Consider the following 17,444-nt stretch of genomic DNA (forward strand, 5'->3'; position numbering starts at 1 on the left):
ATGCCTACCACTATATTTTTAATATGCATGTTCAAACATGTGATATATCTGAACATACTAACCAGCGGACAACATCCAGCTCATAATAAACATAATTACTAATTTGTTCTCTATTCTCTGTCTGCATATTAAACTGATGATAAAATTTCTATAAAAAGCTTCAGGCAAACATCACACATATTTAAACTGTAATAAACATGAAATGCAGACAATTTTAATATTAAAATTAATAAGGGTAAGACAAGAGCAAAGCAAAGCAAAGCAAGCTAATACCCACATGCTTTATTTGGGGGGATGCAAGCACCACTGTTCCATTTGCTCTGACCTGTGCTGTAGTTCCATTTGCTCTTAAAGAGCCATCATTCTGGTCACCTGGTGATGAAACTGTTCGTTCTCCACTTGATTGTAACGAGACCACAGATGGAGTAGTTTGTTCCTCTACTAATGCTTCCATAAACTGGCGATGTTAAAGACTACAAAAGAAAAAAAAACAATAAAAACCTATCTTAAAAAACAAAAAAATATACCCAGTTTTAACCATCAATTACACTTAAACCTTATTTTATTATTAAATTTTATTTAATCCCATAAAAATCAGGTAATATGTGAAAAGTTTAGATAAAATGATTATTGCTTTTCATAGCACTTATTTTATCTGCCATTACTTTCTCATTTCAGAAATATGCTCAGTCTTAAACAGGCTCTGACTACCACCAAAGTGAAAAGCAATTATTTCCAATGATATCTTATACTAAAGTGAAATGGAGACTTTTTTGAAAGTATAATCAACAAACCAGTAACAAAACAAGGCTGGGCTGCTTGTGGCCAAGTTACAGTCAACCAGCAATGAGCATGGTGAACTACAGTATGTTCAATTGTATTTCAATGTGCACGCAGGCTTCCAAAAAGAGACATTAACATCATAGCTATGCAGCTTGTTTGGGTTGCAGAATGATTGCAGCTTGGTGAATGCTTTATCAGACATCACATTTTGTTGTGCCTTTGCATAGATGAGCCAACTAGATAAGTTTTAAATTTAAAAACACTACTCATAATAGCAATTATAGGTAATGATTTTTGAAACTAAAATTTCAAACTTAAATTTCAAATTGAGTGGTGGTTTCAACTTGAATTTCAAAAATTGAAATTCAAGTTGAAACTACCACTTTCTTATATCGAGCCTCATTAAAAGATTATATTTCAACTAAAATTTTAGGTAGTAGGCAAGAGAGAGAGAATTTAAAGTGGATCCCAAAACAAATCACACAAATTTAAATAAAGAATGTGCTGAGAAGGTTATAAAGAATTAATGTGAAGTATGAATAACACTAATCAAACCAAGTAAATTGTTATAAAATAAATTTTACTGTGTACAGAGGATTATGTTTACTATGTTCCACACTGTTCTTTTGTGGGAGTAAGTTAAAACTCCCACAAATGAACTACATTAACAACTGCTGATCTATCTAGAATCTTCATTCAATCCTGTCACCAGAACAGTGCATACAGAATAAAGTAAATAATTTTTTTCCCTTTTCATCATGAACTTCAGAAACTTTATTAGTTGTTAAGTAGTTGTGTTTTGTGGGAGTTTTAGCTTAAATACGGTACTCTGTATCCCTTTGTACTCAGTAAAATTCACTTTAAAAAAAAAAAATCTACATGGTTTAATTTTTTTTTTTTTTTTTTTATGAAACCCCAAACACGAAAGGTATCAAAACCTATAGTACTTAGTACTGTGCATGGGTTGAAGGAGAAGTATGGGGGGAGGGGGATGCCGGAAACTTTGCTCTAGAGACTAAACATGGGTTTCACCACTTCAAGACTCCAATAAGCAAAGTGGTGGTATTTCACCGGTTGATGGAAGTCATCTACCACCTATTAGTTATTCATACTTCACATTAATTCTAAATGAATATTTATATATACCTCTACAGTATATATACCTCTTTTATAGCCTTTATATATACATCCACGGTAAAAAGTGGGACAAAGGGAACTTTAATATGTGGAATACATTTCTATTAACTGAAGTGGTCATTTAAGTGGTAATTTAATTTAGGGACTATATAACATGCTTCAACCACCACTAAGCAGCTAAAGCCCAGAGGAGAATGTATATAAATATACCTGTAATAATAAAACATACTGTAATAAAAGATAAAGAGACATTATGATATAATTTATATTATTTTAATAAGTTACAAATATACAAATCATCCTATCTTTTCAAGAAGCCACAGAATGGCAATGGCCAAACATTTGTAAGCACAAATTATTTTGATTGGCCAAACAGTTTAGTACAGTACAACCAAAAAATTTTTAATTTTACATATTAACTCTGACAACTACCACTAAATAGGGTTGCTATTAATTGGGTTACTGTATTGTAAAATTTAAAAAAAAAAACATTTTGACATACTGACTGAACTGTTTGGCCATAAAAATACTTAATGCTTCCATAAACCACTGCCATTCTATGAATTCTGTTTAATATTACTATTAAAATGCATAAAAATATTATGTCACTTGATCTTTTATTACAAGATAATTATTTGGCATCACAGAGCAATATATTTATATTTTGATAATATAAAACATTTATCTAATTGCTTAAGAAACCACAGTTGACTGTTTCCACCATATATCTATAAGAATGTTTGGCACAAGGAGTATGAGGAAATTGAATTCTTGAAGATTTTAATTCAGCATTCTGATGGATGTTTATGAAAGCTTGAAGAACTGGGTGGATGCCCTCGAAGGAATTAAAATGGGACCCCCCCATCAAATTCTCAACTGCCCAACTAAACACCAAAGCCTTCGGTTGTATGAGTGTTTGTTGTACTCATCAGAGCCATTAGGCCTATAACACACTCCTACTCTCATTTTTGCTTTCCCAGTGCTAATGTCACACCAAACAGACTCAACTGGCTCCCATGTCGACTGGACCTTAGATTTTATGTGCTTTTTAACTAAGATCATAATTCCTCCCTCTCATCCTATCTGTACTTAGCCCCCCATGTAGAATGGCTCCTTCCACATGGGTGTCCCTATGTCCCCTTTAACTTTTGTTGTTTCCCAGGTGGAAGTCATCTACCACCTTCCACCTTCCTTTCTAATCCACCTTCTTTTCTTCATCTGTTCCTTCTCTTCTCAACTGTCTCCCCTGTGCTCCTTTCCAATAAAAACCTGTTTTTTGATGTGAAGCATCCTTGGGGCAGCTACAAAAATTTCAATGGAGTAAATCTGATTGGTCACAAAAAATGCATCATGGAAGTGATTATATCACCTGTGGCTTCCGCCAGAGGTACTTCTCATGCTCCGAACACTTGTCTGTGCCAAGCACTCACTAGTAGTGTGATTAGAGCATGTGACACATTTTTCATAACCAGTATGATATGTTGAGTCCTAGTGAAACAATTTACAAAATTCAAATGGCATTCATTTGAATTTCGTTGAACTGCATTAGAAAAATACAAAAAAAAAGTGAAAGATGTTTTATTTTATGTGAAAACATCCTTGGCTTACAAGAGGTTAGCAAAATCCAAACCAATAGCCTAATTACCCACTTGACTGTAGCCATTTGTTGAATAGCATGATGTGCTGTTGGATAAGTATGACTGCAACAGTACAATTATTGTCATATGACAGCAACAATACAATTATTTGTCATATGACAGCAACAATTTCCTTTTTCATCTCGCATTTTCATTACATTCCATTGTTAGGTGCCGCTGTAGTGGCACCTAACAATGGAATGTAACGAAAATGTGAGATGAAAAAATAGCTGAAGTCAAGTGCGAGAATGAAGTCATTCTCGAGAGCATCAAGCAAGAATGAAGTGACAAAAATCTAAGAAAATAAATACGAAGGTCATAAGTATCAGGTACCTCAATCGACGGTGTTTTCCAGAGATATTTAGATAAGTTGCAATCGCAAATATACGTCTCTTACTTTAGTTATCATAAATCCATTACAGGTTCCCCCAAGAATGTTTCACATAAAATCATCTACTGCACGTGCTTGGCACATGCTCCTTTGTTTTTCTTTTATAGGGGCTCTCTATAAAAGAGATATATTGGGATATACAGAGAGATATATCTCTCTATATCCCAACAATGTCGACATTTGATGCCTTGACCAGTACTTGAAATTCATCAAATAAGTCTATCATTTCCTATCTTTCTTTTATTTTAACTTTAAAAAACCTTTCCCCTATCCTCTTTCCTTTCAAAGAACAGTCCCTCTCTCCCTATGGGATTACAGGCTGCCCAGAAGAATCTAAAGTTGTGGATAGCTCGGCTTCATGTATTGCTGACAACAGAAATTATCATTCCAAGTGATACTGTTTTCTGGTTGTCAAGAGGCCAGACATAACTACATAACAGAACACTATAACCAGTATTGTAAAAACTTTTTTTTTTTTTTTTTTAATTCCAACATGCTACAAACACCAAAACTGTAAAATGCAGTTTTGGTGCACGTAACATTATCTCAATCTAAATACAAATATTTATATTGAGATAACCTATGCAACCTGCCATTCAAACATTATTTTATACGGCTCTGCAGGTGCTTGCAAGCAAGTTACTGCCTGAGAAAGCTATATCAGCAGACATCCATGGCATAACAAAAAATTTTTCACATAGGCCTCTGGGGTTGGGAAAGTTATGACTCATAATAATTGGAATGGAATAAATAACAGAGAGAGATCTAGTTTGGATTGATTAATAAATGCTTTAGTTTATAGAAAGAAGCTGAACCGTGATATTTAAAGGCAATCCAATTGCAACATGCTACATTTTCATCTAGAACAGTCTTACAACATTTATTGGAAAACCACAGTTCAGACAGATGATGAGATTTTAAGGTGGAGTACAGAATTTTTCTCAGCGTGGTCTGTGCTTGTTAACAGGAGAGACTGCTTCTACAGGGAAGGAATACACTTAAATGGAAAGGGTTCAAGAATATTTACTGATGCTATCAAGGCAGTGTTAGGTGGGTTGGAAAACTGCTAGCTTGGGAAGATTCACAGATAATAGATTAACAGTAGCCACAGGTAGAGGTGAAAGTGATTCATGCACTGCTTCTATTGGAATGAGCAGCAACCTGGAAAGCAAGGTGCTGAGGATTTCCAGGACTGCTGGGAGTCATCATGGAATAAGTAAATAGATGGGCTGTGTTAGAATAACTAAGAGAAGAACAGGTGCATGTATACTTGCATGTACACCAATGCTAGGAGTTTAGCAAATAAATTTGATGAATTTGAGGTGATGGACAAAACAACAAAGGCAGATATTGTTGGAATATCAGAGACGTGGTGCCAAACAGATATAAGGAATGCAGAATTTAAATTTGGGCAGTACAATGTGTACAGAAAGGATAGGAAGGGTGGAGGGGTTATGCTGTTAGTTAAGAAACATAAAATCTAAGGAAATGCATCCAGTTGACATAGGTGGACAGTGCAATGTTGAGTCAGTTTGGAGTGACATAAGCACTGGGAAAGCAAAATTGAGAATAGGAGAGTCTTATAGGTCTAATGACTCTGATGAGTACAATGAACAACTGTACAGAGAAAGAGAGTGGGCCAGTAAATCAGACTGTCTTATAATGGGGAATTTTAACTTCCCAGATATTGACTGGAACTTGTGGGTTGGTCACTCACACACAGCAAAGCTTTTGTGAATTTATTGGATGATTGTTTTCTACAGCAATAGAAAACAATCATCCAGACATTACAGACTTGCTTATATCTACAGCATGGTAGATATAACTAGTCTGTAATCAAGTCACAAAAGGAGTTTGGCTAGTGAAGGCAGATTATGACAAATATCTTTGGCAAAGGATGCAAAGAAAAACAGCAAGGACTTCTTTACTTATGTGAACTCTAGAAGGAAGGGGATGAATCAGATTGGTCCACTTGATATCAACAGTTCAATTGTTCATGATCATGCTCAGGTAGCTGACAAACTGAATGAGTATTTTCCATCAACATGAGGAAAGTCTCACAAAATTCACACATGAGGAATGTCTGTAGGGAAGTGGAGGCCAGAACCTTATCAAACTCTTGTAGGGAGCTAAATGATTTTGTAATAACTGAGAGCAAAGTGAAGGAGAAATTGTTGAAGATAAACATAAGAAAGGCACCTGGGATGCCTTTCTTATGTTTATCTTCAACAATTCTTATGTTTATTTCCTTTAATATAACTGGATAGATAGGATCTATCCAGTTATATTAAAGGTGGCAGCAAAGGAAGTAATCAAACACTTAGCCATAATTATGAAAGCTTTCCTGTCCTCAGGGACGTCCTCATGGATTGGAGATTTGAAAATGTGACCCCAGTTCACAAAGGGGATCAAAGGGTGACAAAAGTAATTACAGACCTGTTAGTTTAACTTCTGTTCCAGGGAAAATAATGGAGTCACTGGTAACAGAAGCACTGCAGAATCATCTAGACAAGACTTCAGTTATAGTTCAGACACAGCATAGGTTTGTTAAGGGGAAGCCTTTTCTGACAAATTTGATTGGATGATGTGGTCACAATAGAACTGGATGTAAAAAATCATTTTGATATCATATACTTGAGTTTTAGGAAAGCTTTTGATACTGTTGCACATGGAAGACTACGGTACAAATTGGAGCAGTATGGCATTAAGGGCAAGATGCGGTTATGGATAAAGGGGATGGTTGAGTGGGAGAAGACACAGAGTGGTAATCAATGGACACTGCTCTTCTTGGACTAATGTTATTAGTGAAGACCCACAGGGCTGGTGTTGGGCCCTTGTTGTTTTCTGTATTTATCAATGATATTGATGAAGATATATCAGGGTTAATGTACAAGTTTTCAGATGATACAAAGGTTGGAAGGATTGTTAATGACAGTATTCTACTGCACAGGAATCTAGAAAAGATGAGCAGATGGGCTGAGAGAAGGCAAGTGAAGTTTAACATTGACCAATGGAAAGTACTGCATATGGGTAGCAGTAAATGCAGAGTAATGTACCAACTGCATGGTACTACACTCAGGGCAGTGGAGAATGAAAAGGACCTCAGGGTAATTGTGAAGAATGAAGTCTGCACTTCTCAGATATGAAGTTTTCTGAGCAGTGCAGACAGAGTACCAGAGTAGCTTGTGGTGTCTTGTCAATGATATATAGGAATTTTTCTAGCAGAGATAAGGAGGTGATTGTCCTCTTGTATAAGGCAATGGTCAAGCCACACCTTGAGTGCTGCATACAGGTCTGGAGGCCTCATTTTAGGAAGGATGTAGAGTTGCTGGAATGAGTACAAAGAAGGGCAACAAGATTGGTGAGAGGAACAAAGGGGTGCTCTTACCAAGAGAGGCTAAAATTCTGCAAACTGCAGTGTCTGGAAACTAGACACCTGTGAGGTGATCTAATTGAGGTGTATAAGGCCTTAAATGGTTTGAGTAAGCTCAATACTGATGGGATACTTCCTCTTACTCAGATTACTCACCCGAGTGGACATAAATTCAAATTGGGGAAAGACAATGGTAGAATAGATGTACGGAAATTTGCCTTTAGCCAGCGGTTGGTTGATATTTGGAACAAACTTCCATCTGTTGTAGTGGAGGTTGACAACTTAAATAAGTTCAAGGCAGAACTAGACAAGCATTTGGAGTGAATGGATGGGTGAAGTGGAAAGGGTTTTTTTTTTTTTTTTTTTTTTTTTGGCTGATGCTATATAAGCTTGCTTTCTTGCATCATATGCCACTGCTAATGCTAATAAAGGATTTTATCCTTACAAGAATAATTCATCGATATGACTAACATTGACATCATAAGATTTAAAACAGAAGATTAAAAATAGGGGTTGAGGCAACCAATAATTGCAAACCATTAGTTATCACTAAAGTGAAATTGAGATCATGTATATTTGTGAAATGAATGAGGAAGTTTTTGAAAGTTTAGATCTCTATGCAGATAACTTTGTTTCATTAGTTTTGCTATTCAGTAAATAAAGTAGAGTGGGTGGGAACATGTTTGTATTTATTAATGCAATTTTTGTACATGGCATACACAGCAAGAATATAGTCAGGTCCTAGAAAATGTGTTCTTGATAGTGTTTCCAGCATACACTGCATACTTGTTTCCTGCATACTATGTTTCCTGCATACTTGGACTTCCACCATTCACTAACTGGCATGTTAGAGACAGCATCTGAATTCCTCCTAGTTACCAATCGGTTGAGTCCAGCAGACTATCCCAGCATCCAATCTGCGAAAACTGTTGTTGAGTTGTACCCTTGAAATATAAGGATGAATATTGTACATTAATATGATACCCATCATAACCTCAAATGATATCATAAGTACTGTACTGTACTGTATAATGTATGTGACAGGGATTGCCAGAGCTTTTGTCTGGAGACTAAACGTGGGTTTCACTGTTACAAGCCTCCAATAAGCAAAGTAGTGGTACTGCACCAGATGAAAATCATTGGTCACCTAATATTGCCTAGTATCCCTCTGGGACAGCATTTCTCTGTATGATATGGACACCACAACTCAACTCCCTGCTAACATTGATTCACACCCAAATGTTCACTTCCTGTGTAGAAGGCGCCATGTTCCTGACCCTGCATGGAATATAGAAAGGGTTACTAATAGTTCCACCATCATGAAGGTGTCAGCAGAGGATTCGATTTCAGTTGTTACTGAAATTTGGGGAGAAGGTAAAGAAAGCCAACACGAGAAAGACGAGAAGCGTTGGATAACTTACACGGAAACTAATATAATAAATTATATTAATTTCCCGATACAGCACTCTAGCGCTGCTTGCTTGGTAAACAGATGAAAGGTGTTATCGGTCTGGAGCAAAGTCGAGAACGATATATTGATTTACAGGTTGGCGTGGCAAACGATATGCTGATTGGTGCACAAACACAACACATGATAACATTGGTTTAGTATCACTTTAGTAGCACTCAGAAGCACTAATAGTAACTTGCCCTAATCGCACATGCCCTAATGAACACTTTCCATAATGATGAAAAAAGGTCAGCTTACCTCCACTTGAATCCCATGGGAGATTGAACCCCTCCCAAAGTGGAGGGGGTAACATAACCTTTTTTTCTTTAGAATCACAGTCATATTTAGAAATAAATTCATAAAAAAATAAATTTTTTTATGACTGTATTTTTATTTTTTTGTTCAATAATATGCCCTAATGTTGAAAAAAGGTCAGGTTACCTCCACTTGAATCCCATGGGAGCTTGAACCCCTCCCGAAATGGAGGGGATAACCTACCTTTTTTCTTTAGAATCATGGGACTAGCGCATAAATTGTTTATTAATAAAATATTAATTTTTTATTACTGTACTTTTAAAGACACTCATGCAGATACACATGTATCATAATGTCAATCAACACCACAGTAGCTATTCACTATATATATATATATATATATATATATAAGGAGAATCTTTCTTTTCCTGTTATTTCCTAACCTAACGTTTAAGGTTAGGTTACGAAAAATAAAGAAACCTTTTCCTTTTTTCGTAACCAAACCTAAATCAACAATATAGTAAAAACACTCATGAACTCCAAAAATCTGCTTCTAATAATGAGAAAAAAAACATACTGAAGAACATAAAAATTAACAGAATGAAATTTTTATTAATTTAGTTTTCATCGAAAAATCAACCAAAGTTTTATTTTCCTTACAAATTTCTTCCATCTTTAAAAGATTCATTGCTACTATTACCTGTTTACCATTCATCACATAACTATTATGCATCATTCTTTACTCATAAATAAACATTATAATGCAAACAATTGACTACACAGTAGCTCGTCGTCTGTTGTGCCCACCACCAATCATTTCATCATTTGCCATGCCTATTAAAGCTGTCAATCAATATATCCTTCTCGATTTCGGCTTCAGACAGATAACACCTACCATCTGTTTACCGAGCGAGCAGGGCTAGAGTCCAATGTCAGGAAACTAATTTTCCGCGTAAGTTACCCGACGTTTCTCGTTGTTCTCGTGTTGGCTTTCTTTACCTTAGCCAAATTTGGTTGGTGATATCTTTATTTGTGAGTTAAGTGGAACCTAAATATCAGTTCCAATAAGCATTTTAGCCTTCCAGGTAGCAAGCCCTAGATTGCCATAATTGAAAGAATGTCAGTGACAAACCTCAGGGTATTCAATTCCTGACTGAAATTTGTAAAACATTAGCAGTGCATTTTAACTTTAAGAAAATGCAGTGTATATTTCATATAGGTCCAGACTTCTTATACTCCCTGTACATTACATATTAAATTACAACAAAATTTCCAGATATGAAAATGATAAAAAGTATTTTAAATTGGTAGGCCATTAACACGTTTGCTTCCATTTATATTTGCGAGAGAGAGAGAGAGAGAATTGCATTCAATGTGCCGTAATTTTCGGAATGTTGTTATTTCTTAACATATGAAAATAATGGTTGAAAAGTAAAAGTCTGGAATTCATAGCTAAAAGTGAACATTTACTTTTAGGCTAATCTGTAAATTAGAACAAACCTCAAAATTTCATTCAAAGTTTATTTTGTGTACATAAACACAAAAACTCAACATAAGCAAAAATCAAATAAAAATGTCTACCATGATATAAACAAAATGAAGTGTTGCTGCTAATAACCCAGAGTTCATTCAGTGTGCTGACAGAATCAAGAAGTTAATTTCATATGCCTTTAACTTTTACACCACTAATATACTGACCACTTAAGAATGAACACCTATATGCATTGTGGCACAGCACTTGGGTGTTTTTGAACTTATATGTGTAAGGAACATCATTTGCGGTACTATTTGATGCTTATATGCTTCAGAAGCAGCAAACGTGTTAAAGTTTTTATATTATGCTGATTAATAGATGAGTTTTTGCAAAATACATAATTATTCTACATATACAGTTGGTTACAATGGTGAAAAAGAATTTGCAGCATAATGCTTTACACATCTCACTAAAAATCACAAGCAACACTTAACTGGTAGTCCATGAGAGCTCCTGTTAATTCTATGCTGCTTCATTGTTAACAGACACTGGTTCAGGTGTGCAGGTTTTGCAATCTTACTTGTTGAATTTTCTTATTTCTATATAAATAGAGAGATTTTTTGTAACAATCACTTTATTAAACAACCAAAAATCTGACAGTGGTTTGTTATTACTTTTAATCCAAATTCCGTAGGGTTTTTTTTTTTTTTTTTTTGTTTTAATAATTTCTAATTGATGGATTAACCATCAGTTCTATGTTTAGAAATAAATTACAAAACTGTCATCAATAATTAATTTCAGATTTTTTTATTAAAGCAATTTGTGCTTTTTTTTTATTACAAACTATTATTTGTTATGAAAGGTTTCTTAACATAAATTATGAACATCCAAGTTAATTTCATACTACTCATGTAAAGAAGACACTGGCAATATTAATGCTCTCTTTAGTTTATTCAGGGAGCATTAATATTGCCAGTCTTCTTTACATGAGTAGTATGAAAACATACAGCACAATATGTGGCATTATTATTTAATGTGCAGAAGTGTGACCATTTCTGCAGTTGACTCAATAAACTTCATGAAGCACTACAATGAATCCTATGATCAGTGCATAACTCCCTTCCCATTAAAACTTATCAATAGTCATTAAAAATAAACTGCAGCCAATGAAAACAGTTGAAATATTTGCATATTTGGGCAAAATAGATAATTTCACTGAACAAACACAAAATAATCCGTAGTTTAAAAAATAATTTTCTTTAGAAGTTGAATACACTAGGACTTAATAAATCTGGTATCATTGGTTATTTCTGAAAATTATGTTTTTCTGAAGGTTATACATGTTGACCAAGTATTCGGGGGTAATTCATTATTTTTATTAGATAATACAGTAGCTCTAATCCCTATAATCTTCACAGAATGATAGTCACCAACATTAAGCCAAAATGTTAATTCATACTGCCAGACTGGTCCAGTGAGTAATGTACTTTCCTAAGAAATAAAGGTTGTGGGTTTAAATGCTGCCTCTGTTGTAGGTGTTGAACAATACTGACCAATATTTTTTACTGTGAGGTTTATTTCAGCAATCAAATCACCATAATACATACTACTGTACTATTAATTACCACAATCTTAGTATTAGCCCTATGACGCAAGGAAGCCACAGGCTTTTGCTGCACCAGCCAAAAAAAGAAAAAGTAGATAAGAAAATACAAATTATGTGCTTTCCTCCTCAAGCAGGTAACTATCTAGTTGCCTATATGAGAAAGTAACCACACCACCCTATCTATCTTCCCTAAATATGAGGGCTGTTCAATAAAGAATGATCATAATTTCTCATGAACAACTGTACTGCTTGCTATTTCTAGCTAAGCTGCAGCATTTAAGACCAAACCAAGCTGCATCACATAGCAACTGCACAGCTAACTCATGTGCATGGTGTGACCTTGATGGTCAGTTAAGTTTATGCCTGTTCAGGTTCACTTACATAACAATGGAAGTGACATGCAAGGAAGTTAAAGTCTACACAGTCTAAATAAGTTCAAGTCTAATGTTAACAAATAACTTCTTTCGTCTTCTCAACCTCCAACCCATGCACGGTACTAAATACTACAGGTTCTAATATCTCTCATGTTTGGGATTTTCATTAAAAAAGGAACAGCATGCTGTTTCCATCTCAAAACATCAGCTTAAGCATATTAAATATTAAAAGAGGCTTATGATGAATCAACACTTCCATATAGCACAGCTTGCAGGTGGTTTAGAATGTTTAAAGATGGACATGAATCAATCACAAAAATCTGCTATCCAGGAGCTCCAACCACTGCTGACACAACAGACACCATACCCACTGCTTCTGTAATTGTGAGAAAAGATTGTCGTATACAGTACAACTGGCAGAGATGTTGAAAATATCAGTAGGAAATATGCACAGCATTCTCAATGACCATTTGCTTATGACACGTGTTTGCATACGATAGATTCCAAGACTGCTCACACCTGAACAACAGCAGGTTCGCATGGAGGTTTGTCAGGAGCTGCAAATGATGGTTACTGAAGATGGTGAGGTTCTGCACAAGGTGATAACAGTGGATGAGACATGGCATCATCATTTTTACCCAGCATTAAAGCTTTGTTGCTTACCCCAGAGGGTAAGCAACAAAGCTTTGTTTTCAAAGTCTACATTGTTGCCAACGCCGAAAAAAGCGAAGGTTTTGGCTACTCCAGGAAAGATAAGATTATGGTCATCTCTTTTTCTGACATTCAAGGAATGGTTACCAACATGACATGCCATGCCATGCCATATAACTGTTATGGGACCTTACCACAGAACTGTATTGCAAACTTTGTGGGATCTCATTCTTCACAAACGACCACAACTGCATTCAGGTGGGTGGAAGCTGTATCACAAAAATGCAAGACCTCACACTGCTCATACTGTCATTGGGTATTTAGCCAGCATTAATGTCAAATGCTGTTCTCATCTGCCCTACAGCACCGACCTTGCACCCTGCAATTTTTTTATTTCATTTCCAAAGTTAAACAAGGAGCTGCGAGGAAAATGTTTCCAATCGTTAGAAGTTGTAAAGACATCAGAGGCAATTCTCAAATGGATATCAAAGAATGGCTTCCACCATGTTTTTGAAGAATGGCAGAAATATTGGAGTAAATGCACTTCAACAAATGGGAACTACTTTGAAAAGGATAATCAAAATATGGATGATTAATAAAGGTATGTTGTGAAAAAAAAATTATGATCATTCTTTATTGAATAGCCCTCGTAATTATATATACCGTAACAAAACTTGTCATCCCCAATTTCCAGAAGGCCCACAATTCTGTTAGCCCTATTATGTCAGTGTTAGTTGTTCTAATCAGGAGTTCGAATTCACCCATTTTATTGACAACACTTTGATATTACTATAGATACAGTTAAGACTAAGTATTCTTCTAGAGTTTACTACCCTGACATGCTCTTTGAAGTTATTTAGGCTAGTTTCCCTAGCCTTATTTTCCTGCTCATTTAAAACATTGCCACCCTCAGAACATCTTGGCGATGTTGGCTGTTGCAGCAACAAACAAAAATTCTAGAGATGTGTGCAAGCATTAGTTTGACCAATATCATGAGATAAATGAGGTCTATCTACCCTTCTTCCCCCACAACTAGCAGTTTCCTTGAACCCTTAAAGTATCCTCAATGATACTGGCAAAAATCCTTGCACCACTTTTGTTCAAATGAATACCGTCTCTACAAAATAGATTCCTTCTACCTACAAGTGCAGGCCACGCTGATAAAAATTTCCCACAAACCCTGAAGTCTTGAGTTAATCCACAAGGCTTTCACAGCATATAATGCCTCCTATCATGTCTGGACAGAACTACAGACTCATACACATTCTGACCCAAATAGCAGCATTTTTTCAGCATGGTCCTATATTTATCCAACAAATGGTCAGGTAGTGTTTATTTAATATCATTGGTCTACACATGAATAATAATGCTCTCTCTCTACTACCCTTAAAATCTGATAGTTTGTTGGTAACATCATCAATTGTTACTCCTATCAAATGCACCTTGGTTATGGTCTACATATCTTTATTATGAAAAATGTTGCCCATTTCCCTAACAATATAGTCTGTTGATAAAACCAAATCTTCTTCAACCAGAGTATCACTTGATTATGATTCTCCAGGAATGAATTTTCAATGTATAAAATGAATCATTTTATACATTGTAAATACATAGTTACAATGACACAGTTCAAGAAATACGTAAAACAGAAAGATATTAGTGCTTGGGAATTATTAATGGATCATAATGCAAAAATTTGGCACCTGCATTGCATTTTTTTTTTTAAGTCCGGCCAGCTTATTTATCCTCTGAAATATTCAAAAGTTCCAGATTTGTGAAGTTCTATTGTAATAGCTATAATTTAGGCAATAATCAAACCTAGACTACCACATTTGTTGGCAGACTGGGAAGGCATCTAAAAGGAACAGAGACATTATTTAGATATTTTAGCACCAGGAGCAGAATAAAAATTTTGCAGAGGTTTTCAACTGGAGTGCCATGGCACCTTAGGGTGCCGCAACAACACTCCAGAGATGCCACGTAATTTGGGTTTAAGTTGCTTAAACTTTTTTTTTTTTTTAATTTTTATGTTTCATTATAAAAAGGCGTAACGCTATTTTTTTAATTTTGTGGTGATCTATAATTGATGTTTATTTAGCACTTCTATATAAAGAATAAAATTATATATATATAATTTGTATTATAAATTGTAATTTTGTTTATAGTTATATTATTGTAATAACTATCATATAACGCATTTTTTTAATATTATTTATACAGAGAGAGAGAGAGAGAGAGAGAGAGAGAGAGAGAGAGAGAGAGAGAGAGAGAGAGAGAGAGAATCGGTTCAACAAGCAGGAAATTGAGTGGGGGGGGTGCCGCAAAATAAAATAAATCACTCAGGGGTGCCGTTATTAAAAAAAGGTCGAAAACCACTGATCTACGGCATCACACAATCTAGGTGAAAGGCAATTTTCGTGACACAGTTGGATACCATTACTACCAATGGCATAACTCGGCAGAAACCATCACTCACAATCAACCCAATGTGGGAGAAGTTACTCAAATGTGTCAGAAATTGGTCATTCTCCAAGACAGCACAATGATTTTTCCATATGCTTGGAGATATGGGTTTGGATCTCATTGGAGACTGGAGGATTTCAAACCTGGCTTTGATTTTCTGTTCCTCGTACACTTGCTTAACTTTTCATTTCTAATAATTTCATATCAAACAGATGCTACTTTCTAAATTTTTTTTTTTTTTTTTTTTTTATTTACAAGTGAAATCAAATCCTCCTGGGTACCTTTTCCCATGAATATTTCTATAACTTGTTACACAGTATTTTCTGCTTTTATTTTAATATTCTATAAATTATGATAAATAATTTATTCATTTGGCATTTAACAGACACTAAGTGGGTGAGTAAAAGCATCTATCTTTTTTCTGGTCAATTTCCATTTCCACATAGCAACCTTGAGGTACCAGCAAGGTTTGTCTAGAGAGCTTTTCGTTCAAGTTCACAGTTCAATAATCAGGAAGCTTTTCTCTTCTTCTTCTTCTCCCTCTCTCTCTCTCTCTCTCTCTCTTTTTTTTTTTTTTTTTTTTGATAATAAAACAGACAGAAATAGTTTAAAGTGTTACTTTAAACTATTTCTTACTATTTTTCCCTTCAAAAACTTATTGACTAGAATATACCCACTGATTGCTATTTTTGAATGTTATGGCTATAAAGTTAAACACACTCATATCCCATTGAGTGCAGAGGAGATGCACTCTTGGAGAGAGAGAGAGAGAGAGAGAGAGAGAGAGAGAGAGAGAGAGAGAGAGAGAGAGAGAGAGAGAACTTATGACTCAGCACATTCCAAATAAATTAGGCAAAATACATAATGTAAACAACCAAATTTCAACTGAAGTAGTCAAATTTGAATGAAGTATGAAGAACTGGCTTTGCAGGATGACTGAATCTGAAAGAAGTTGTTGTTGTTATTTGGTTTTTAGGAGCATTAGCAACTAAGGCCATATTGCTCCGGGATATGCAGTGGTCATTCCCTGACCTTTCTGCATCCTCCATATTTGGTGGTGACAGGCTCGAACCCCGGTCTAATCAAGAAGCGTGTGCTACACACTGCTGCTCCTTCCCACCTGGCTACGGAGGTGCCAATCTGAAAGAACTGGCTTTGAACGCTGACTGAATCTGAGAGAAGTATAAAGAACTGGCTTTGAACGCTGACTGAATCTGAAAGAACTATAAAGAACTGGCTATGAATGCTGACTGAATCAGAATGAAGTACTGGATTTGCACGATGAATACAAGTCAGGCTGCCTCAATCATGGCAATCTGACCAATGCTTAATCAAATGAAATAAATCCATTCATTCATTTGGAACAGTGCCATTTTATTTGCAATAATTACTACAATTATGACACTGAATAAATTATAAGGCTAAAGATATTCTTTTATTATTATGTTTATCTTTGTTTTGTATTTCAAATTTTGAAAATAAATGACTTTCAACTGAAGTTAAAAAAATAAAAGTTAAAACAAAATAAGATAAAAAATGTGTTGTCTGGAAAAAAAAAATGTCAACTGCCCTGGTACAGGTCTGATGGCACAGAAACATCTGCATTTCAGTTTGAGGGAAAAATGACCCTGTAAATTTTACGAAATACATGAAAACAATTTTTATTATTATTATTATTGGTTTCTCTCATTTATTTTTGTTCAACATTTTTTTAATAGAGTTTAGCAAATCATAATTATTACACTATCATTTTCAATTCAGTAAAAATGGCTAAAAATTATTTTTTTATAATTAAAACAAAAAGGAATGTTTCACAGATGCCACACAAATATTTTTGTTAAATTGAGGGT

At 35.1% G+C, this 17,444-nt stretch overlaps 1 protein-coding gene across 4 annotated transcripts in view; it reads right to left on the reverse strand.

Annotated features, from left to right (window-relative positions):
* The window catches only part of LOC150079340 (cyclic AMP-dependent transcription factor ATF-1-like), a 190,484-nt gene that overhangs the window by 103,928 nt on the left and 69,112 nt on the right, over positions 1–17,444 (reverse strand). For 2 of the 4 annotated variants that reach the window (XM_090382634.1, XM_090382635.1), the window contains exon 2: positions 278–473. In XM_090382634.1, the coding sequence (XP_090238760.1) occupies positions 278–454 (177 nt within the window). In that variant the 5' untranslated portion in view covers positions 455–473. Of the gene's footprint in view, positions 1–277; positions 474–10,994; positions 11,100–17,444 lie in introns of all 4 variants that reach the window. The other 2 variants (XM_090382636.1, XM_090382633.1) reach the window with 2 other exon arrangements.

This window comes from Mastigoproctus giganteus, chromosome 10 (genome assembly GCF_048544385.1).
Source record: "Mastigoproctus giganteus isolate SK-2022 chromosome 10, ASM4854438v1, whole genome shotgun sequence".
Lineage (NCBI taxonomy): Eukaryota > Metazoa > Arthropoda > Arachnida > Uropygi > Thelyphonidae > Mastigoproctus > Mastigoproctus giganteus.